We start from the raw sequence: 24455 nt of genomic DNA, 5'->3' as shown, positions 1-24455 counted from the left end.
ACCCCACACCTTAATTTACAGTGAGACCCAGTGCTAAGTGGGGCAGGCCATATACAGTCAGGTAGAGTTTCTTTTCAGGCTCCCCCCTATATCTGTTCTATTTCCTCTGGCCACAAAACATGATATTGTAAATCTCATGCAGCCCATGGGCTGTGGGTAGAGCACATCTGTGTTCTAAATATACAGTATATTCTCTTAAGATTGTTTTTGTGGTAACCATAAATTAGGAAACTATGGATAAATGTTCTTTAGATACAACACTACTATTTTCCATTATTTGTAAGTATTATTAATATATTATATTGATACGTGGGATTGCCTGTAATTTAAGGGGCACCAGCTAAAATTTTGACCCCCAGACCATCATGTTGACTCTTTCATATTTGACAGTTGATGTCACAGGGCTTTATTAACTAAGTTGCTTCATGTAAAAGCTGCCGCTGCTTCCCGGCATGTCTACCTCTGAAATGTATAAATTAGTTTAAAAGTAAAACATGGGGTGTTTTGCTTTTAAGTGCATTGCCCTTTTACATTTTGGCCTTCTACACACCAGGAAGTGCCAACTTTAACACGCCACCACTTAGTAAATACACCCCAGCCACTGAGGTAATACCCTTTCGTTTACTCAGTGGTGTACAAAAACCCTGCGCGATTAACCGAATATTTCACATTTTGATTCATCAACTCTTCAATATTACACTGCCAGTGCTTCATGGCCTAGACAAGCCCCTTTTCAATGCTGCAGAACAGCTGTAAGTTCTTAACCTATTGTTTCCTTTTTACAACCTGAAATTTACATTATTTTTCAGTATATATCATACCTCCCAACACTATGGAGAGGGGGACGGGGACACTGCATGTGCACGCCTTCATTTTCCCTCCTGCTGGGGGCATGCCCAGTGCTTCCTGAGCTGCTGGACTGCCCCCAGTCTCTCCCTGTAATGTGAGAGGGAGACATGACAACTTCCCCTCCCCCTTTTACTGTGGCCCATGTGTGGGACGGTGACTTAAAAATACAACAAAATAAATACAAAAATTTATATAGGGTATGTTGTGGCACAAAATCAATAAAAGTATATATTCAGGGTGGGGTGTGGAACAACTGTTCTCACTCTCGCCCATGCTGCTAAAATGTCTAGTTGCTACTCTGAAAAATCATTGATGTGCTCAATCATAAGGGAAATCGTGGAACTACTTCTTCCAACCAATAAACTATTATACCAGAAAATATTTCTACATTCAAATAAGCCAAGGGGCCGAACAGACTAGGCAACACCCCCTGCTTACCTATTAGAGACAATACCCCCTCCTAAATTAGCAGGTGGGAGGTAAATATGACATCTCCTGCTCCCTTAACCCTGGTAGAGTGATGGTGTTGCTTCGCCCCTATAAGTGGCAGGTAGTCTGTCTGGAGCAAAAAGGACATAGAGAACATTTAATGAATGATATTATATCCCCCAGTCACTGTTTTAGGTGGCCATTAACATTGATGCCATAGCCATAGGTTCTTGTAAGGGTAGCACTGATTCTGGCCTAGAATGCAGGGCTTCTAAACTGTGCATACATTTAATTTCTGCTTATGTAACTGTTTCTTTAATATCTTTTACACAAAGCAATTCCACTAAAAAAATTTCCTGGGATGCAGTAAAACGTTTATGTAATATTTCTAAATTGTTTGGACATTGAATGCTTACCATAGGCTTTTTAAATTATTTCTTGTTTGAATGGCTTCCCTATTTTTAGGTATCTGAGAGGTCTTCCCTACAAACTGCATTCCAATATCGCATAATGCTCTGTTCCTGGACTTCCCTCTTAATTTATGATTGCCATCACGTGTGTTGAACTAGTTAATTGAGAAGAAAGGTGTTTCTACAACGGTAATGGCAATCATAAATTCAGAGGCAAGTCCAGGAACAGAGTATTTTGGAATGGGTCATGATTGGAAGTATGTAAACATATCCTAGCATGTAGATGCAGTTTTTGCTATTGCACGTAATTGTTCCCTTTCACTGCAGAGGATAATCCAATAGTTTTCATTTAATTTCAGTGGTTTGCATGCTGAGTAAATTTCTCATTTATAGAATTGCAATTTGCCTCCTGAAATGTATTAGGGTGGCTCTGTTGTCTCATCCAATGAGCCCACCAGGTGGAGCAACAGTCTTTGCAGAATGGTGGGACAGAGGACGAAGCAGGATGTCCCAGGCTACTACAGAGAGTCTGTTATTGGATGTAACATCAAGTATATGTGCTTTGTACAAATAATAAATGTGCTCATCCTCACTTGTCTCACCAGTTTATTTGAGGTTTTTCATCTTGTCACTTGGCTGGATGCAGCAGTGCCCTAACCAGTGCACTCATTATATATTTATATATATTCTATAGAAAAAGGCAACACTCTGGAGTTTTTCAATAATAGTCAAGAAGGTTATCTTTATTTCATTCCAACGTTTCGGGGAGCACCCCTGTCATAAGGGAACAGTGCAGTGTACAAACAAGTGAACATAACCATACATAAATACCTACACCAATTTCCTTAATGTGATACCAAACTCCACCAACCTAGAGGATGCCGCCTGCTGCTGCCGCGGAAAGTGTGCCACCGGGGCCGGCTGTCACTTACCCATGACGACTTCTCAGTATGAGCTGCATGCATTGTTTATGGTTGCTTAGCAACCCGCTACACCACCAGGTACACATCATTTATATCCAATAACTAATATTTTAGTAGATACAAGATAACACATGTTTAAAAACATTTTTTAAACATTTGTCAGAGCATAGATATTATTATAGTTAAGTACTATCTATTATATCATCGCTGACCTGCATACTTTAATGCAATCTATAATAACACACAGTTAACCCCTGTGTTAAGTAAATTCATAGCAGCATTATAATACATGTACACCTATGGTAGAAGAAAACAGTGTTGTTTTTATTTATATAAAATATATCATAAGTACACTGTACGAATAATAGCTTATTAGCAACCAGAAGTAAATATGCATAGCATAGCATTCATAAAAAGCATTGAAGAGCTAGGGTTTCGTTCAGACTTTTTCTGGCTATGGTATTCAGGACCTCATTCAGAGTCGGTCGTTGCGGCTGCACGGTCGTACGCCACTGATGTTCGCTAAACTGCACATGCGTAAAATTCGCAATGCGCGTGCGCAAACTAGCTATTACGATCAGAAATTGCTCTCTCCTTCAACTTGGCCAGGTCGTTAGTTTGAGTGAGAGGATGAGGCGTTTGTGGGTGGTAACAGGGGAAGGTGCTTGTGAACGGGGGAGTGGAGATCCGAACGCAGGCGTGTCTGACTATGCAAACGGCGTTTTATGGGAGTGCATAATTAACTAAGTAGTGTCATGGCACATGTGACATGGGAGGTTTTTACACTGACTTGAACGTAGTACTTAAGAGAGGGTATGGTCAACTTTAAGGTCTACGAGCAGCTCCGATGGTCTCGATTAATCCTTATATGCCCGGAGATGACGTGTAATGCGAACGAGAAGGGGGCGTATTTTTAGTCTTACGGCCGCATCCTCCCCTCGCTTGTCCAGCTGCTAACAATCCCATCTTAACGACGCAACGACCGACTCTGAATGAACCCACCCCCGCTCGCGGCGTCCCGGCATCCCTTCGTTCGGGACGTCTGGCGCCGGTCTCCCGGCGTCGGGGAAATGACAGGCGTCTAGATATAGATGCCGGTCATTTATCCCACGCCCGGATAAAGCAGTCAGGAAGCCGGCTGTCGGGAATCCGGCAGCCGGCTTCCCGATTGTATCCTGTTCACTATACCTTGTTTCTAATGCCTGCTATATAGAGGAGCGTTGGAGTACCATACGCTCCTTAAATTGCCTTTCCGTTTTGCCCACACAACATAAGCCACATGGGCAGAACAGCATATAAATAACATTTAGTGCTGCAGGTAATTGGATATAGTATATTGTATCTTTTTTGCAGGTGGTTAAAGGAGTCCCCTGTGAGCCAGTGGCGTGCGGTGAGGTCAATGGCTAGGGAGACACACATTGAGATGGGTCTGAGTGCTAGGAGTCTGTCTCACCCTCTACTCACTGTAACTCTCCCCTTACTACACTAAGCGTCAGTGTCCATTGATTCTCCTACCTGAATCACTTTGTCTTCTCTTGCTGCTGCTGACTGAGCTACGATCTCTAAACACGCCAGTGCGCTTCCTGGTCACATGACGCATCCAAGATGTCAATCAGTGTTCAAGACACGCCCCCATACTCAGAGACATGACTCTATTAGCACTCTTTCTGTGCATCTTACTGCCCGTGGTGTGGCCCCGCCCTCAGCTCTGCAGCATTGTTTGACTATACAGAAGCAAGGCAGAGCTGTTGCTACCTCATCTCTTGTCTCAGGAGCTCTACAAAGTTGGTGAGTGTTAACTATAAAAATGATTACAATAAACAAAGAAGATGTTCAAAGTTATGAATACCTTCTTTGTATTATTGTTATCATTTTTATGTCTATCTAATCTCAGGAGTCTGACAGGGCAGGCTCTGCCTTCCCTGCCTACCTTGCTGTGAGCAATGATCTACAGGTTATGCGTCCTAGACATTTATAACAACATGGTCTATGGCTGAGAAAATTAGTTGCTTATTTTTTATTAAGATTAGTTATATCCAATTTTACCACAATCCTGAGGTTTTTAACCTCTGGTATAGCTTGGTAATAATTTAGAATCATACGATGCTGGTAATTCTTATCCCCATTTACTATAGGCCCATTTGTTTTGCCTTCTCGGTAGTTATGTTGCTTATAGTGAAATCTGTTAATTCATGGTGTTACTTTCTTATTGGTTGTAGATCTATTTTGTGGCATTAACATTTGTTCAAGCGGTATATTGAGTACTTTATTTTTAACTTTTTGTAGATTAGTTCTGTTATAGCCTCTACATACAAATTTTTCTAACATATCTTGTAATGCTTACTCTACTTGTGTGGGATCAGAGGTAATTCTTTTAACTCTCAGGAACTGTGAATACTGCAGACTTGACCTTAATGGTGATGGATGATAGCGCTCATGTCTTAAAATAGTATTCCTATCAGTACTTTCAGTATATAGTGATGTTACTATTGTACTGTCATTCAAATGCAATATTTGCATCCACAAATTGTACATTTGTGATACTGATATTATAAGTCAGTTTTACCATGCTATCTGATAAATTTATGGGAGTCCAGTAGTGATTTCAAATTACTTTCTGTATATTTCCAAAAAATAAGTAAATCATCTATATACCTTAGGTATAATTTTATGGGATGTAGTCAGGATGCCGGCCACCGGTATCCCGACACTGGAATCCCGAACAGGACGAAGATCCCGACGCTGGCATCACGAAGAGGATGAAGATACTGGCGTCGGCATCCCGATCGCCGACATTCCGAAGGTAAGTACCCTGCTTACCTTTAGTGTTAGCCCGGGGATGGGGTTTAGGCACCCCCAGGGGGAGGGAGACTAGGGTTAGACCCCCCCCCGGTAGAATTAGTGTTAGGCTGCACGGAGGGGTGGTTAAGGTTAGGCACCCCCAGGGAGGTTAGGGTTAGGTACCACCCTGGGAGCGTTAGGTTTAGGGTGTGAGAAGGGACAGTTAAGGTTAGGCACCACCAAGAGGGGAAATTTAGGGTTAGGCACCCCCCAAGGAGGTTAGGGTTAGGCACCACCAAGGGAGGGTTAGCGGGGGAGAGGGGGAGGGTTAGGGTACTTACCACCCGTAGTCGAGATTTTCAACAGTTGAGGCCTCCAGCGTCGGTATTTAGCCGCCAGGATATCATACCCAACCATAATTTTATAGGTGCCAGACGATTACCATTTGAATAAAATAGTTTGCTCCCCACTGCATGCATAAATGCATTCGCATACGAGGGGGCCACAATGGACTCAATTGCACAGCCTGTCTTTTGTAGGTAAAATTTACCATCATGTAAGCAGTAATTTCTTGTAAGAGTTAGTTGAAGTAATTTTTGAAAAAAATCAATAGACCTTTGTATTAGGGATTGTTCGTTATTAATTCCCTCACCGCACTAATGCCCATCTCATGTGGGATACAGGTATAGAGGCTAGTTACTTCTGCACTGCACTAAAGTGTATTAGATGGTAAGTTTTGTAGATCTTTTAGCCTATTCAGCAATATTGTTGTATCCTTAAGAGATGATGTTGTTTGTTGAATAACAGGATTTAATAATACGCCCAGGTAAGTCGATATAGGTTGGTACAGTGACCTCCTAGCTGAGATAATAGGTCGTCCAGGAGGGTCACTGAACCGCTTGTGTATTTTAGGGACCGTATTATACAAAGGAACAATAGGTACATCTACCGTTAATGCCTTTTGTAACTCTACAGATATAATTTTATCTTTTACAACTGATTTTAACAATGTGTCTAATTCTTTACATTTTTCAGAGGGGTCCCTAGTCAACATTTCATATGTGTCTACATCACCCAATTGTCTCATACATTCACCGTCATATGCAGATAGATCCTGGACTACCACCGCTCCTTAAAGAAAATACTTTTGCTTAGAAAATATATCCTACATACAATGTCTATAATCTCCTTAATGTCTATCTAGCAGTTTCACATTACAGCTGAGGGGAGGCCTAACCCACCGTTACAGCTCTCAGTGGCTGCTAGGGACAGATGGAGAGAGGTCCCGCTACTTCACACATCTTTCAGTGGCCACTGGGGACAGAAAATGTCAGAGAAGAGGGTCCCAGAAGAGAGAAAGGAGAAGGTGCTAGGGTAATGAAGAGGGGTCCCAGGATAGAGAGAGTATAGAGAAGACAAGGTGCCAGGGCAGAGAGGAGGGGGCCCTAGGAGAGACAGGAAAAGGAACAAGGTGCCAGGGCAGAAAGGAGGGGTCCCAGGAGACAGAGAGGAAAGGGAACAAGGTGCCAGGGCAGAGGAGAGGAGAGAGGTGGCAGTGCAGAGATAGGGGGACCCAGGAGATGGAAAGGAGAGGTGACAAGGCAGCAGGACAGAGAGGAGGAGTCACAGGAGAGAGAGAAGGAACTAGGGGTCAGATAAGAGACGTAAAATGTAGTAGTTTGCATTACATCTGTGTGGAGTTTGTATTTTCTCCCTGGTTTGCATGGGTTCCCTCCCACACTACAAAAACATACAGGTACTGTAGGTTAATTGGCTTCTGACAATAAAAATGATCCCTAGTGTATATGTGTGTGTACATGTGGTAGGGAATATAGATTGTAAGCTCCACTGGGGCAGAAACTGATGTGAATCGCTAAAATATGTGTAAAACACTGCAGAATATGTATGCACTATATAAATGTTGTTAAATAAAATAATAGAGCAGACAAAGTGATAGCACAGAGGGGAAGAGTTGAGAAAGAAGAAAAAACAACAACTGTAATACCCAACTATGCAAGGTATTACATCTGACACTGTGCGTCGCGCTACAGCACATGTGGATGCCATTACACAGGCCTCTGCAGCTGCTGAAGAGGTCAGGAGCAGGTCACATGAGCAGTGTCAGGTGGTCAGACATGTGACAGTTAGAAGCGAGCAGCAGTTGGTCAGGGAGAGTCTGAGAGCAGGACAGCGGCGCTGATCGAAGGCTCCTGTCAGGTCCAGCGGCTGTATCACAGGCGGCACTGTTAGTGAGCCGGCCCACAGAGGAGGAAGTATTAATCACTCCGCAGACCAGCCCCTGAACCAGTCCCAGTCTACTGAGCACAGGGACCTGCAGTGCCTGAAAGGAGAGCTGGCAACCGTGTGAAGGAGAGTCCTGAGGTGTCCACTTAGTGACCAGACCTGCACTGCTGAGGCGACTCCTCCCAGCCAGAGAGTGCACTACTCTCACCCTGCAGCACCTATCTACAGGGTTGCCGACATTTGGCTCCCTCCTTCCGGGAGGAAGCTGTCGGGCAACCACACTGGGGCATGTCGCAGTGAAAAGGGGGCGTGGCCCAGAGCAAACTGCTGCATAGGGCGTGACAGCTCGACCGCGACATTGTGGCCCCGCCCCCTCTTCACAATGCCGAGATTAATGGCATTGTGAAGCAAGGGGCAGGGCTACTATGATGCGATTCAGTGCAAATTGAGTAACACCCCCCCCCCTGCCGAGGTTTATACAGTCGGCTCGCTGGGGCCGGGAGTGGCACCCGAGTTTCGGAAGGCCTCCGGCCGAATCGGGAGGGTAGGCATGTGTGCCTATCTAAAGCAGAGCCCTCTGCCTCCTGCACACTGCACCCACTTACAGCAGTGATTCCCAGTGCAAAGAGAGAGAGACTCAGTAGTGCTGCAGCTATAACATTATAATAAAAGACTCCACGGACTGAAGAATTAATGCATACCCTCCAACATGACCCCTTCCATCAGGTACAAAATGCTCTGTTCCTGGATTTCCCACCTAATATATGATTGCAGTCACCTGTGTTGAACTAGGTTATTGATGAGAAGGGTGTTTCAACACAGGTGACTGCAATAATAAATTAAGGAGGAAGCCCAGGAGCAGAGCATATTGCACCTAATGGAATGGGTCATTGGAGGGTCTGTTAAAGTATGATGTACAGGCTGAGGATTGACAATTAACATTAAATTCAATTCATATAGTTATTTCCACATGTAACAGGGATCAGATAGCGCTGAGATCCAGTTTTTCCCTCAGGAGATATATGTATATCGTACAGCACTGGCAACAGCAGCCGACAGGAGAAAAGATATAAAAGCTCTGCCGCAGCCGATTTATCCAGCATCAAAATCAGCTCGTTCTTAAGAATAAGATATTTAGCACAGAGCCCAGCTGTATATTGGCCCTTTGTCCGGACTTATGGTGCGCACAGACTAGACAATGGGGTAGATGTACGAAGCCCAGAAGCGGTATCAGCGCACGTTATGTGCGCTGATACCGCTTCTCCCCGATGTATGATCATGGGTCTGGGCGGTAAATGACAGGGGCGCTATGCGCCCCTGTCATTATCGGCGCTGCTATCTACAAGATAGCAGCGCTGATAGCCAGGGCTATGTACGAACGGTCAGATCGTCTGACCGTTCGGCCGACTGTAGCTGTCGTTATCGACAGCTACAGCCTGGCGTTAGCCTATCCCCACAGCAGGGACAGCGCTGTCCCTGCTGCGGCGGCTACCGGCTCCAGGGCTCCACGCGGGGATCTCGCGATACTTGCGAGATCCCGCGCATGCCCAGTGGAGTTGGCCGGGAAGAGACAGCGCATAAGCACTAGGCTGATGCGCTGCTGTCTCTAGCGGGTAGCGCCGGAGGGGGGAGTTAACGCTCCCCCTCTCCGGCCGATGAGATGTTTATACATCTCATCGGTAGTGCTTCCTGCTTCGCCTCGGTAAAGAGGCGAAGTGGGAAGCTTTATAGCGGCACGGTACATCTACCCCAATATTTTGTATGATTTGCCCAATTTCTACGCATCTGAACGACAAATCGTGCAAAATATGTGCAATCAAGAGGGTCCACTTACGATAACGATGCGTGTACCCGCGGGTCGTACGTCGTATCTTCAGATCTTGCCTACAGAAGACAATATCTTCCAATCTCTTGCACAGAGCACTGAAAATCGTTAAGGATGTACGATAGATCGTTGGTCATAATGGACAATTTTTAGAACCATATCGTGTCCTGGAGTGCCGGGGAGAGTTCAAGGGAAATCGTTAACGACATTGCATCGTTAGCACATTGTCTAGTGTGTAGGCACCTTTAGTAGCTCAAAGCTGAAGTACAGTTTAACTTTCCACCGACTAGAAACCATTAGCTACAGTTGCAGGGGATTTAGACAGGAACTTCCTTGGAACAGTTTAATATCACCTTGATGTTCAATGGCGAATTCACCCAGAACAATTAACACATATAAGTTATTTCGTTATCATCCACATATTGCTTCACATATCTCACAGGGAAAAGTAAAGCAACATGGTGCACCACCGAGCTCTAGAGCAAATTAACTTAATCACAACACTTTATACTGCAGTATAAAAATATTTAACATATATATGTATGTGTGTAAATATATATATTATAACTAAAAACTGTATACATTGCAGCCAAATAATTTGCTATTATTGTATTTAGTAACAATATTGCAATGTGTGTTACCTGAACTTACCTTTTTCTTTCTGGAAATCGTTGGCCAGAAGTTCTGCTTTTCCGTTCCAGTGAAATTAAAGCTAAAGTTTTGGCAACAATTTTGTTCATTATGTGTGGCTAAGTATACCAGCACTAAGGTTTTGTAGGGGAACATGCATCTCTGCGAAAGTGGGTAATTCGGGAAGGGAAAACAACCTTTAGCATATGTATCTTTACTTCAGTATAAAGAACCAGTTAAGCCATCAGGCATGGGCGTAACTACAATAGGTGCAAGGGGTGCAGCCGCTATGGGGCCCAGAGCTGAGAGGGGCCCATCTTCCTTGTCAATGTTACATGTGTTATATACATTTTCACCATTGGGCACTTGCAAACTTTTGCTATTGGACTTTCAAATACTTAGTTATGGCCCTGCCACCAGTTATAGTAGCTTTTGGATCAATGCACAACCACTGCACAATAGGCAGAGAGGGTTGCTATAGGGGCAGATGGTAAGGCTCTGGATGAAAGAGGGAAAAACTCCCTGCACAATAGCTAATGACTGGGCGAATGAAGGGTCCAAATACATTAGGTCTTACCTCCAAAGAAATATTTATCTACTTATATCCATTCATTTTAAAAAGTAACACTCTGAAATTGTTTATTGCATCAATAAATGTTTTTTTTCTGTTAAATTCACACTACATGTACTATGGCAATACTTGATAAATAAGCTGCCCCTTGCTAAAGAATCAAGGAGAAATTATTAAGCAGCCGAGGCTGGGTTATCATCCATGATTACCCCATTAATAGATGGGGTGAAGCAATGCCAAGCCATTTCTGTCTTTAAATAGTGTAAGCACTAAGAATACGCAAACTGCTTTTAGACTGACAGACAACAATGCTAACCGCTGTGCCACTTTGCTCTCATATTTTATCACAACAATATACAGTATGTGTGTCAGAGTTAAAACTATATTGATATTTTGTTAATACTTGCACTGAGATGTTAAATGTTGTTTTTTTTCTGCCATTTTGCAGAGATTTTAACATGTTGTAATTTTTGCTATGGAAATTCAAGTTTAATGTTATCTATTTCATTTCAGAAATTCATCTGTCTTTACAAGTAGTCTCCCAAAGATACCAAGCAGCAACTGCTTATACTCTCCAGTTCGAGTTTTTCATAAGTACGTCCCTCGCAGAGCTGTATTATACATACCTGGAAATGATGAAAGGAAAATAAAAAAACTTTCCTCTCTCAGTGTTGACTGTGCTGTGCTAGACTGTGAAGATGGAGTGGCCATCAATAAAAAGGTAAGCAGTTAATTATTGGTATTTTATTGCACACATAACGCAAATTACATTCACTTCAGAAAAGCCCCCAGAGAGAAGTTTTGTGGGAAGCTATAACTTTATGCAATTTTACAGTTTTTAAAATCATGGACCACAACTTAATATACTTCCAGTTAAGCATTCAGTACTGTTCTTGGTCCTTTCAATAAGGTATTGGTCTTAATATAATATGGTTTCAAATATAATGCTACCCAAACTTTTAAAGAAGTATTGTGTTGTTAATAATATATCTGTATTACCCATAAAAAAGGTCTTGTATATTCTGCAATTGTGAGACAAATTAAATTTTTATTACTTAGAGTGCGGGGGATGACTATCTTCTGCATGCTTACACATTTTGGTGGGTACTGTAGGGTTAAAAATGGGTGACTGGTTCGCTGGGCCAGATTAAGACCTTTAGAGGCACAGAAGATTTTGGTGACCCATATATATTTTGTTCCCCAAAACCCATAAAGAAAAGTTATTTCTAAAATTCTCACCAAAGCCTTTAAAAACCTCCAAATTTGGAGAATACCCCCCCCCATCTAGCAACACTGTACTGAGCGCCGCTGCATTCACTCTCAGTGGACAACTGAACAGGACAGTCGATCACATGAGCCTTGGTGGACCGTGTGGCAGTTTACCAGTTACCAGTTCTATTTTATAAAACAACAAAAAGTAATCCCCCAGCACTCAGAATGAAATTAGCAATTTGAAAAACTACATGGTGGTAGATAATTCAGAGATCTCAGTTGCATATATTTGCAAGAATATGGTTAAGCCTCCAGGCCACGTCACGGCGTCTCTGATACTGGAGGTCCCTATCACTTGGTCTTGGTCTGGGGTGCATTCGCCGGCTTTTTGGAGATTCTGCACCCCAGACCCAGACCAAGTGATAGGAACCTCCAGTATCAGCGACGCCGTGACGCGGCCTGGAGGCTTAACCATATTCTTGCAAATATATGCAACTGAGATCTCTGAATTATCTACCACCATGTAGTTTTTCAAATCTTATTGCTGATTTCATTCTGAGTGCTGGGGGATTACTTTTTGTTGCTTCTAGTATAAAATAACCCCTCCCTTACATGCACCTGAGTGATATTACTGAAGTGATTGAGCAGCTACCAAGCTACCAACATGTATTGCAGATTCTATTTTTGTTGTATTCCCAAGATTAATGTATATCATTAACCTCTATTATTACTATTTTATTATTATTTTTATCATTGTATATAGCCCCTTTTTGTGGACCCTGGTTCAGCTGCACCATTTGCAGTTTTGCATCATATGGTCTATGGTAAATCTGGTAATGGAAAATTTCTATGGTGCCTCTTCGCTTGATGCCATAAGAATGTGCTTATTTTGCTTAATTTTTAATCCAGCCCCACCGGTTCGAAAACGAGTCAAAATACACATGAAACAAATAATGTGCAAAGTGCAAAAAAGTTTAGTGTCTATAAAGCCAATATTAGACTTTGGCGGAACAATGAAGACAAGTTCTGAAGTGCGTGTGGTTCATGTAAATCACTCTGAGGAAAATGGTTACCTAATATCAGGGGAAACTATTCAGATGGAGGTGTTATAGGTGGCACGTAAATTGCACATTCCAATGACCCTGTTCAAAGCTAGCCTGGGAGGGCAGAAAGATGATGTGGCAATCAGGTCTTTGTGTAACATGTCATACTTCTCTTGTATAGCACCCGCTAATGAGTTTAACAAACTTTTGATTGCATACCAATGATAAGTAATTCAGCCCCAAAAACTGCTACCTGCTCAGTCAGATGGGCAATGCTAATCAGACACTTTTTTCCAACACGCAGTATAGCATTACTGTCAATAAGATGGGGTAAAATAAGTTACTGTTAAGTCATCTGACAATGAGAAGTCCCAGATAATGATGTAATGCTTGCTGTGATTGTGAATTGTAATAAAATTATGACATACATAAGGCCTGATTTAGAGATGGATGCTACTCCAATGTTCCATAGTTAAGCAATGTTTTTCTAGTGCACATGCTCAAAAAGTCCAGAATTACTGTCACGCTTGCCACTGAGAGATTGAAAGCAGAGGTCCGAGGTTGGGGAAGAAATCGGAGCTGAGGGGCCTGAATGTATGATTTCCTCATCCACAGGGTTTGGATGTTATCGAGACCTTATCAATCGTGCAGAATCTAACCTGCTGGGGGGTCTTCGCCAGTGACCCCTACCAATCGGGATATGGGTATTTAGCTGCACCAAGCAGGCAGGTCGCGGTCCTTTGATCTGGTATCCAAACCCTGTGGGAATAGAGATGGTGGCCAGAGGAATATGCCTTACCAAGATGCACAGTTGTACAAAGAATTGGTACTTGTGGTACCCACTGGTAAGAGTGTGTAGATGCACACTTGTGCTGAGGGAGGACTCCTTGGTATAGAATACAGGCAAAGGTGGTATGGTGCACTGTAGCTCCGGAGGGAGATGCTAAGTTATACACAGGCTGAGTTGTATGATGCACTGTTGCGCTAAAGGTAGTGCAGGATTTGCACACAGGCTGAGGTAGCATGGAGTTAGCTCACTGGCAGAGATGACAATACCGAGTGGCATACAGGCTGAGATGGAAATGACGCACTGTTGCACTGGAAATAGCACGGGTAGAACTCCGGCAGAGATGGTCGAAAACGCACTGGAGAAGACACGGCTGTAATCTCAGGGGAACCTGGAATGAGGAGCAAACTAGCATACACTAAGAATGACAAACGTTGTTCAGGCAACTTCCTGGAGACCTGGAGCTGGATATATACCCAAGGGTAGCAGCTGATAGGAGAACAGCGTCAGATGACCGAAACCATGCTACCATTGGTTGGAGATACTGTCACGTGAGAAGGCCTGTCATGGCGTCACCCGTGACAGAGACCATGATTCCCAAGACACAGGGCCGACCATGGAAGTCCGTGAGCGCCTATGGCAGAATACTCAGCGCATCACCCGCCACCGCACCAGACGTCTGAACGCACGAGAAGTCAGGGGAAGCCGGCGCGGAGGTAAGAAACGGACGATCCTAGGCTGAACCCTGACAATTACCTTACTGCGTATGTGCAAACCCAAGTGTCCCATGCATTCACAATTGCATATGACCTTGCTAATACTTGAAGGAGTTTGCAATCCCTGGGCATATCTGGATGGAGACTGGGAGGAGACCTAAAGTGATTGCAAAAAGAGGCTTTGTTCATGGACGTGCTATGCTAGGGTCACAGGTGTGTCTTGCAGCAGTGTTCCATTTCCTATCGCAAATGCAATCCAAAGGCCATATTTATATGGATTAGAGGAGAGTAGCTAGAATAGGCCCAAGGGTACCACAAATGTCGAAGGTGCAATTGATGTTGTGTTGAATTTGGTGTGTTTGCCAACTCCATCTCAAACGCACAGACCATGCAGCCTGAAAGTGGGCATCTCACCGCTCGTACACTCCACCACAATGTGGAGCACAAAAGGTAAACTGAGATTAGCATTTGCATATTCCCGCTACTGCTATTGCGAAAGTGGCTGCTCTAGTAATGATCTCTGAATAAGGCCCATAGTAGAGAAAAAGGAAACTCTTCCTAAGGAAAAGCTGCCACCTTGAATATTTTTTTTTTGTGCAAGAAAAGGGATGGAAAACCAAAGAGATAGTCAAGGAATTGTTGAGGGACGGGTCATGTGGGTATTGCTGCAACAGAAGGCATGCTAATTTTGGATGATTTTCGGGGCCACACAACCATGAAAAAAATACTGCCTGATATGAATAGAGACTTATATAGTGACATTCGGGCATTCGGTAACCAATAACAATTTATAATATAATACTAGAAGGCAGTATACACCTAGTGTTTTGTGAAATTACTCCTTAACTGCTATTTTAGATATGTTTATCAGCATTAATAGTTTTATACAGATGGTATGGGATAAAAAAAAATGTGACATGTATTATAAACCTTTTGGCTTTGCTATACATCAAACTGAAACCATTAAAAGGCTCATTAAAGTATGTTACCATAAACTGAGGCAGCTTCAGGCAATACATTTTAGAGAACAACTGAATGAAACAGGTATTTTAAACCTAACTATTGTACTGCTGCATGAGTACATTTCTGCTTTCTACCTTGTGGATAGATCTAAGAATGGGTAAAGTGATAATATTTGTTTTTTATAATGTATGCTATATGAAGTTTTTGCAGAAGTGCTGCATTTCAGATTGCTACTGCAGGTAGCACAATGGCTGCACACACTTCCCTGGTGCTCATCAAGCACATTTTTTTAAATATCCCTGAATTGTGTTCCATTTTCCATTGTGTTCCCCAGAGATAAAGCTTATATTAGTGCTAACACACATATATTGTTCATGTTTGTAGCAATGAAAAAATAAGTACAGACAAAAATAGAAGAAAATATGTACATGTCGGTGAAGTTGTATTTAGAAGGGCAATAAATACACCAAATTATGTTAGCCACTTATGGCTTCTATGAATGGTGTTGGGGTGACGAGGCTTCCTACCCCTGGATCATGGTATGAGAAACGCTGCTCCTATTATATTAATTTTCCTTACAGCCAGCTGGGAAGATAAGGAAACTCAACACACACACTTGTGATGAATTCCACTTAGCTCTCAGAGGCACATCCTCTTTGAGCCATCTTTTATAAGTTCAGAAAACTGCTGTCACAAACATTTGCCAAAAATGGTTTGACAGAAAAGAATACATATGATTGGTTTAACAAGTACATAGGATGTGTCAATACATCTTTCAGTTTGTCGTTTTTTCACAGTGTCCAGACTTAGTATCCTATTCTGGGATTCTTCAGCTGCTGTTGTCTTGTAACTGCTCGTTCAGTATAATGCTGGCTGAATCTCATGATATTTTTGTAAAGGAAAATGGCTTTTTCTGATGAATCATACAGTATGTTTTAAATAAACACTATAAATTATTATAGACTCTCACAATCCCCTCTTTTTATTAAAACATACTATCTTTCCCTTACTGGAGTCATGGCTTTCATAGTAACTATATTACTTCCATAGTCACCCTATGCAAGTAGATGCAAGCATCATTCATCACCTGAATACCAAGAATCCCGAGGCATCTTTCCCTAGAAAGAGGGGTTTCCTCCAACATCAGTACTAGAGAAAACACATTTCTTCTCAGGTGTGATCAATGTAATTCTTTCACACGCTAAACACTTTTCCCACTCAGAGGCACTCTTCTTATGTGTGACAAAGAGAGTCCCTACCGGGTGCAGATGCCTTATTTACCATTTTCTGATATTATAAGATAGATAGCAATTCCACAGAATGAGCAAAATTAATACAATGATTATAATGATTACTGGGTGAATGAGACCACTAAACATCCTTTTGACTGAAGGTGAGTTACCTGTGAACACATCCCACCAATGGTGCTGTAAATTATCTTTTAATTGTGTGGCTACTTCCACCAATTTCTCTGCTTCTACAATTGTCTGCATTTGTGCATGATGGGCAGAATAGTTTACTTTCTGTAAGTGGTGCGCAAGTTTTTCTGTATTATTAATGGCATTAATGATACTTTGGAGATTAACTGTAAGGTTATGGGAAGGTATCTCAGTCACCTGAAATTCAAACTGTACATCTTCTTGTCTCTTCACTTAGAAAACATAAGTAGTGTTCTTCCACCTGAGGTGTGTATCGTTAAATAAGCATCCAGAAAAAGGATTTGGTAAATTATAGAGGGAAGTTGTATTCATATTATATGTGACTAGGCATACAACCTGAGGCTCTACCTCTATAAACATATCCACCTCTTTATCATGCAATTCCCAGTTGCATACACTGGTTGGGTGTTCTAACTTACAAGGCTCATATAGCTGTGTTTGCTGAGGACATACTAATCCATCATCGGTATCAGTACATAGGGATAAGTCATGTGTCCTATTACTGGTGACTATGTGTGTACCTCTCATCTGGGGAGTCCACAACTGAGTGCCTCCAGTAGTTGTCTACAAGGGGACTGGTAAGATGAAGTACTTACACATAACCTGTTTCTGTGTGACATTATACACATGAACTTCACCCGTGCAAAAGTTGTCAGTACACAACATCTTCTTTCCCTGAATTTGTATCCATAACAAAGAAGATATATTAAACATCCTTCTGTATACTTGTTCGTTACCTGTCATTAACTGTGTTTGTGCTTTACCCTTTTGCATATTTTGATGCATGGTTCTGAGAGAACATTCAGTCCAATTAAACAGTTCAGAAACATTTGTTGACAGGTAAAGTGTGTTAAACAATGTGCTATTGAACACCTGTAAATATTCATTATCCCAAGATATACTGGCCTGTAATGGGGTAAATACTGTAGGCATCCATGTAGCTTGCATTGTAACTAATCTTTTCATATCTTCTCCTGCATTTCTCATTTTGCTGGCTAAAGTTTCTATATCTATACTATTAAGTAACCCTATACCTGTACCTGATGCTCCTAGCAATGTATCATACCATTCTCACTTTTGTCTGCTATAGCATTTTGGATCTGGGGGGAAAGAGATATTAAATCTTAATATAGTGGTTTGTCTTTGGGTACCCACATGTACACAAGTGGAGGGAACTTTAACTAGTGAGTCATTCCTTATAGTGGGCTTGCTATTTAGGACGTACATACTTGTCATTATTACTGAATTATTTGGTAATTGCATGGTATTAGTGCAAACTAGCACTACACCTCTTTCTATAGTTGTTGGGCTTCCTATGGTTATACCAGGGTCCGCACTATTGACACACTGAATACCCCATGCCCACGTTTTCTTAAATTCTTTATAACCCTTAAACTTATCAGTACAACACTTAATTTGTATTCCACTTATGATAGTAATATTATCATGCTCCCTTGGTGCCCAGTAGAGATGCCTTATATTATATTGTCCCAAACTTTTTACATATATCGAACCTCCTGACCAGGATACATTAAATCTGTGTAACTGGTAAGTCTGGTTACCATAGACTACCCTAGAGTACTCTATTTGTCCTCCTGTTGTCTCCTGGTGTGTGCGCAATACCCTTAGACTAAGTATAGCCAACATTATCACACAAAAAGGATTCATGATGGTGGTTCAATCTTGACCGTCAACTTCTTGCAGTGTGAGGTGTGTATCCACATTCTCTTTCCTCCAATTTTCACTGAAGTTGGTGTAGTCAACAGAACCTGATATGGACCATCAAATCTTGGCTCCATAGACTTTCTGATGTGTCTCTTAGTGTATACCCAATCGCCCGGTTCCAGTGAATGTACACCAGGTACCGCTTCTGGGTCTGGAAGAGAGGAGAAAACGAAAAAATGGATGTTATTCACTTGATTACAAAGAGTAGCTACATAGTCTGTTAAATCTGCATGATTGTGCTGCAACTGTTGGGGGAACTAACACCCTGTCTTAGGAGGTCTTAAGAATAGTATCTCATAAGGTGATAACTTATATTTCTTACTGGGGGTGGTTCTTACTGAATATAAAGCTATGGACAGACAGTCCACCCATGTCTTGCCTGCCTGTGCCATAATCTTTTGTATCTTTAGTTTGAGGGTACCATTTAGTATCTACATGCCCACTGGCCAGTTAGAGAAGAGGTCTGTACAAACGAGGGCATACTCATATGTCCCCACCCTAGGCAACTGAATATAGTCTATCTGCAGTCTCTGAAATGGGTATAATGGTTTTGGTGTATGCCTTTGTGGCACTTTTACTGTCTGTCCTGGATTGTGTTTCCCACACACCTGGCATGATGCTACTTATGCTGTAGCTGCTGCATTAAAGCCTGGTGCTATCCAGTGCTGGAGCACCGTGTTTACCATGGCCTCCTTTGAATTATGCACTGGACCATGGGCCAGCTGGGTCATCAGGGGATATAAGGCCCTTGGGAGGCACCACCTGGTGGCTTTAGCCCAATGCATATTAACACAGGTGGCTCCCTCTTTCTCCCAGCCTCTCTTTTCGCCTTCTATGGCTTGTTCTTGAAACTGGTGTAAAGCCTGTATGTCCAAGGGGGCTTTCTTTGTGTCTGTTTCTATACCATAGAGGGATGGGATAGCTAACAGGGCAGCTTGCTTAGCCACAGCATCTGCTTTGGCATTCCCCTTGGCCTCAGCTGTTTTCTCCTTGGTGTGTGCTTGCACCTTTAAAATGGCTACTCTACTTGGAAGCTGTAAAGCTGTAAACAACAATCTAATGAGCTCAGCATGCTTAACGGTTTTACCTGCCGAGCCCATAAAATCCCTACTCTTTCAAATAGGCCCGAAATCATGGGCCACACCCCAGGCGTACCTGGAGTCAGTGTAAATGTTTGCTGTCTGATTTTCAGCCATTATACATGCCTCAGTGAGTGCCCTCAACTCTGCTTCCTGTGCTGAGCAGGAAGGTGGGAGTGGTTGCTGAATCAATACCTCATCTAAGGTGGTGACTGCATACCCTGTTCTTGGGGACCCTTCATGATAATATCTAGAGCCATCTACAAACAACTCCCAGTCTGGATTAGATAAGGGAACATCTATTACATTTTCTAGTTCCTTCATTTCCATTTGCATAAGTTCAAGACAATCATGGTCAGAAAAATTTTGATTTGTATTTTTATGTGACTGTATTTGCAGTACATTATCCCCCTCATCATCCTCACTGTTGTGTTCCTTATTGCCATTACTTGGTATGTTATCAACAGGTGTATGTATGCCTCCCTCACTATTCCCCTCTTTTGAATCCTGCGTTGGAAGCAATGTAGCAGGATTCAACACCATGCACCTCTTAATGGTCACATTGGTAGGGCTTAGTAGGGCTACCTCATACTTAATTGACCTGGCTGCAGAAAGATGCTTAGTTCTGGCCTGGTTAAGTATTTCTGTTACTGAGTGGGGAACCTGTATGATCAATGAGTGGTCCAGCACTAAATCTGCTGCCATGTCTTTAAGCATAGCTGCAGCTGCTACTGCTCTTATACAAGAGGGTGCTCCTTTGATTATTCTATCAAGCTGCAATTAATAATATGCCAGGGGCCGTTGTTTACCACCATGTTCCTGCACTAATAGCCCTTCAGCATGTCCTTGTGTTTCATGACAGAATAACATAAAAGGCCTGTCATATCTGGGTAGTCCTAGTGCTGGTGCTTGGGTAACTGCAGTTTTTATCTGCATAAACGCTTTCTTCTGTTCTGATGTTAATGTTACTGTTTTGTCTTTTGTATCTGTTAATGCATCATAGAGGGGCTGCATTATGAGGGATGCGTTGGCAATCCATTCCATCAATACCCTATTAGAACTAGAAATGCTGTGAGTTGCCTGGTGGTAGTAGGCTCTGGCACTTTCTGTATAGCTGATATCCTATCTTGTGTGAAATGTCTTGTACCTTGAAAAATACAATGTCCTAAAAAGGTAACCTGTGTTTGAGCTGTTTTTCTTTTGACACTCTGCAATGTTGTTCACACAGAAAAATAAGTAATGATTTAATTTCACTTTGACACTGTCCCTCTGTATCTGCACATAGGAGCAAATCATCCACATACTGCAACAACTGGGTGGTCTCAAACCGTGGTCTCCACCCTTGCAGTATGATGGACATAGCCTCTGTAAATGCAGATGGAGAGGTTGCCCCTCCTTAGGGTAATCTAGTCCAGCAATACTGTTTGCCCATATTTGTAAAAGCTAAATAAAGCTGACACTCTGATGTAAGAGGTACAAAAAAAAATAAATAAATAAATTAGCCAAGTCTATTACTGTGAAATGAGTTGCTGTTGCTGGCATTTGGTTTAATAAGGTGTGTGGATTAGGCACTATAGGTACATCCACCACCAACCATTTGTTTACCTCTCTCAGATCATGCACCATCCGGTATTCCTGTTTACCATCTGCCCCACCTTCTTTTTTTACCAGAAATAAAGGGGTGCTCCATGGGGACCTACATTTTCTTATAACCCCTGTTTTCTGATATGCAGCAATCTGCTGGTGTAGGGCCTTTTCCTGATCTCTGGTCAATGGGTATTATTTAATCTTTACTGGCACTACACCTGGTTTTAAGGTGAGTGTAACAGGTTGTACATCCAGTGATCCCACATCTGTTTTACCTTTAGACCATAATTTTTTTAGGGACTTCTGAAAGCCAGTCAGGGATCATCACTTCAATCTGTGTCTGGTATTGCAGCAAATATATTGCTGCTGCTAGCTGACATTGAAGATCCTGCCCTGTACTTCCTTTCAGTATTACATTACCATCCCTGTACTCAATGGTAGCTTGTAATTTATTAACAATATCTGCTCCTAAAAATTAACTGGACAGGATGTGGAGGTCAGGAATTCTACAGGGACTTTAATTTTTTTTTTTTTCTGTTCTGACCCTACTGCAACTTTTATGGGCTTGCTAACATGTAAGGATACACTATGTCCTGTTAGTCCTGTTCCAGGAATTGTCTGATTTGTTACATATTTCTTGGGAACATCTTCTGCCCTTAAAACGGTACAGCTTGTGCCAGTGTCTATTATACTGTCAATTTGTTCCCCCCCAGGTAGTGTCAATTGTATTATTCCCTTGGGACCTGAGGAATTAATAATGGATTGTGCGGGACCTGCACTGGACAGCCTATTTCCTATGGTCTATGTGCTGTTTGAACCCTTACTCCAAATTGCTCCCTTTTCTCTTCCCATTCCTTATATTTCTGACAATCCCTTTTCATGTGCCCTGCTTTATGACAGAAGAAACATAACCCTTTCCTTTTTGCTTCTTCTGGAGATACTTTCCTATTATCTCTGGTCTGTCTAGGGTCTATACTGAATTTGGGTTCTTACTCTTATAACTGCTGCATTCTGGGGATTTGGTTCAAACACCTCCTGTGTAGTTACAGAATAAGCCTCTACAGATGTGTTTTGGTATGGGGGTGGACCTGTCCCTTTCTGAAAATACATCTGTTCACCCCCACATTGTTCACAGCCACAAGGTTCATCATTATTGCCTGTGGCTTCTTGCACACCTGTGTCCTGTGTCTGTTTTTATTAAACATCCAAGGCATTAAGGTACCTGCCCACCCTTGTATGGGAATGGGGCTGAAATGTCCTCCTCCATAAGGCAGTGGAGGAGCTGGTGGTGTAACTGGTGATAAGTGTGGAGGTGATGGATAATAAGGTGATCTGGTTAAGCCTTCTTAATCACAGGGTTCCCCTGGCCAGGGCACTTGATTCCCACAAAATGGACAATTAGTGTTAGCATTAGGTACACATTTACCACATCATGGGCATTTTCTGCCATCCCTTACTGGTGTGGTAAATGGAGCCAAACTTGGTATTTTGGGCTTAAATCAGGGGCTGTTAGTGATGCCTGTTGATTTACAAAAGGGATCACTGGGACAGGCCTCACAGTATTTGGACCACAATTTTCCATAAACTCAGTGTCTTGTGTTACCTCCTGTTCTTTATGTATTTCTTTGGCTACCTTTAACCAAGCCTGTACTTGCTTGCCTACTTTCTTACACTCTATGCAAGCCTTGTTTTCTTTTGCAAAGGTTTCCCATCTTACAGGATCCAGGGAACCCACACTGGGCATCCCTGCTTTCTGTAGTATCTTTTGAATATCTTTATGTGCACTTTTCCCCTCCCTGGATTGGACTAGATCCGCAGGAGCACATGGTAATTCTTTTACCATGCCTGTACTGCCCTGAGCCCCTATTATGGGTTACCACTCCTAGTTTTTCCTGAATCCCCTGAGGAATCTTTATTTTATTCAAAAGAACATTCACTTATTCCTGCGTTCCTACTTGGTAACTAACTATACAACAAAACCTGTCTTATCAGCTTCAAATGTCTATCAGCTAGCAACCCCCTAATAACTGGACAAGCTACTACCGAACTATCCCTGCCAAAATTACTGGGTAGCTAATTTATTAGTCCAGCCCAGTCTTTATCTATCCTGGTAGCCAAATATGTTGACACCATATGAGGCAAGCATATACCACAGGGATGCTCTGATTTATTACAGCTATTAGATTAGGACTTATAAATGATCTGGTTTACTCTAATATCACTACACAAGTAAACCCCTCACACTTTAGTTATATGTGGTTCATATATTAGACTTTGGAGACCTGTTATCCCTGTCCTTAAAAAGACACTGCAGTATTCCCAATGCCACTATAACACTCCCACAGATTATCACCCACTGTTCTAATCCTTCTGGCATGCTACATAGATAAATTACATGTACATCCCTTCAGCCCCAGGCACCCCTAGGGGTACCAATGAGGAAACGTGAAGGACCCTATCCCGAATCAATGGGCACCTTTCTCTGCACTCCTAAACACTTTTGCCGTGTTTAGCCACTAGGTGTCACTTTTTACAGCTACTATGAGAGCAAGAACATCAGTGAATGTCTCAACCCAGGGGTCACACCTCTCAAAAGACAGGACAAGCCTATAATTGCAGATGAGAAGTGCAGTCTTTGGTTGATCATTTAAAGATCTGGTTCCTTTATATACATCTCACAGTTAGCACACATACAATCACACTCCTTTCACTCACTTCAAGACAAGACAACTTATACTTTAAAAGAGCAGGTTTGGCATACAATATATTCATAGATCCCCGATTAGCCCATCCATACTGAACCCTACAATACTAATTAGGAAGCGCAGAAGAGAGCATTGAAAAGAGCAAATGCGCATTTGTTTTTCAATACTCACCGATCGGAATTTGCTTCTGCAGTTCCAAATTTTCAAGTGGATATTCGTTAGTACAGACAGTTGGGGATCCCAGACGAGTCCCCCAGAAATGTTGGGGTGACGAGACTTCCTACCTCTGGATCATGGTATGAGAAACGCTGCTCCTATTATATTAATTTTCCTTACAGCCGGCTGGGAAGATAAGGAAACTCAACACACACACTTGTGATGAATTCCACTTAGCTCTCAGAGGTACATCCCCTTTGAGCCATCTTTTATAAGTTCAGAAAACTGCTGTCACAAACATTTGCCAAAAATGGTTTGACAGAAAAGAATACATATGATTGGTTTAACAAGTACATAGGATGTGTCAATGCATCTTTCAGT

General features: G+C 42.3%; 1 protein-coding gene across 2 annotated transcripts in view; it reads left to right on the top strand.

The window, feature by feature from the left end:
• The window catches only part of CLYBL (citramalyl-CoA lyase), a 576496-nt gene that overhangs the window by 259854 nt on the left and 292187 nt on the right, over nucleotides 1-24455 (top strand). The window contains exons 1-2 of one of the 2 annotated variants that reach the window (XM_088456629.1): nucleotides 5275-5414; nucleotides 11176-11383. In XM_088456629.1, the coding sequence (XP_088312755.1) occupies nucleotides 5371-5414; nucleotides 11176-11383 (252 nt within the window). In that variant the 5' untranslated portion in view covers nucleotides 5275-5370. Of the gene's footprint in view, nucleotides 1-5274; nucleotides 5415-11175; nucleotides 11384-24455 lie in introns of those variants that run through there. The other variant, XM_088456621.1, reaches the window with a different exon arrangement.

The sequence above is a fragment of the Taudactylus pleione genome, unplaced genomic scaffold (genome assembly GCF_031769625.1).
Source record: "Taudactylus pleione unplaced genomic scaffold, aTauple2 ptg000041l, whole genome shotgun sequence".
NCBI classification, from domain to species: Eukaryota; Metazoa; Chordata; class Amphibia; order Anura; family Myobatrachidae; genus Taudactylus; species Taudactylus pleione.
The sequence above is the reverse complement of the archived record's forward strand: the minus strand, read 5'-3'. Positions and strand labels throughout refer to the sequence as shown.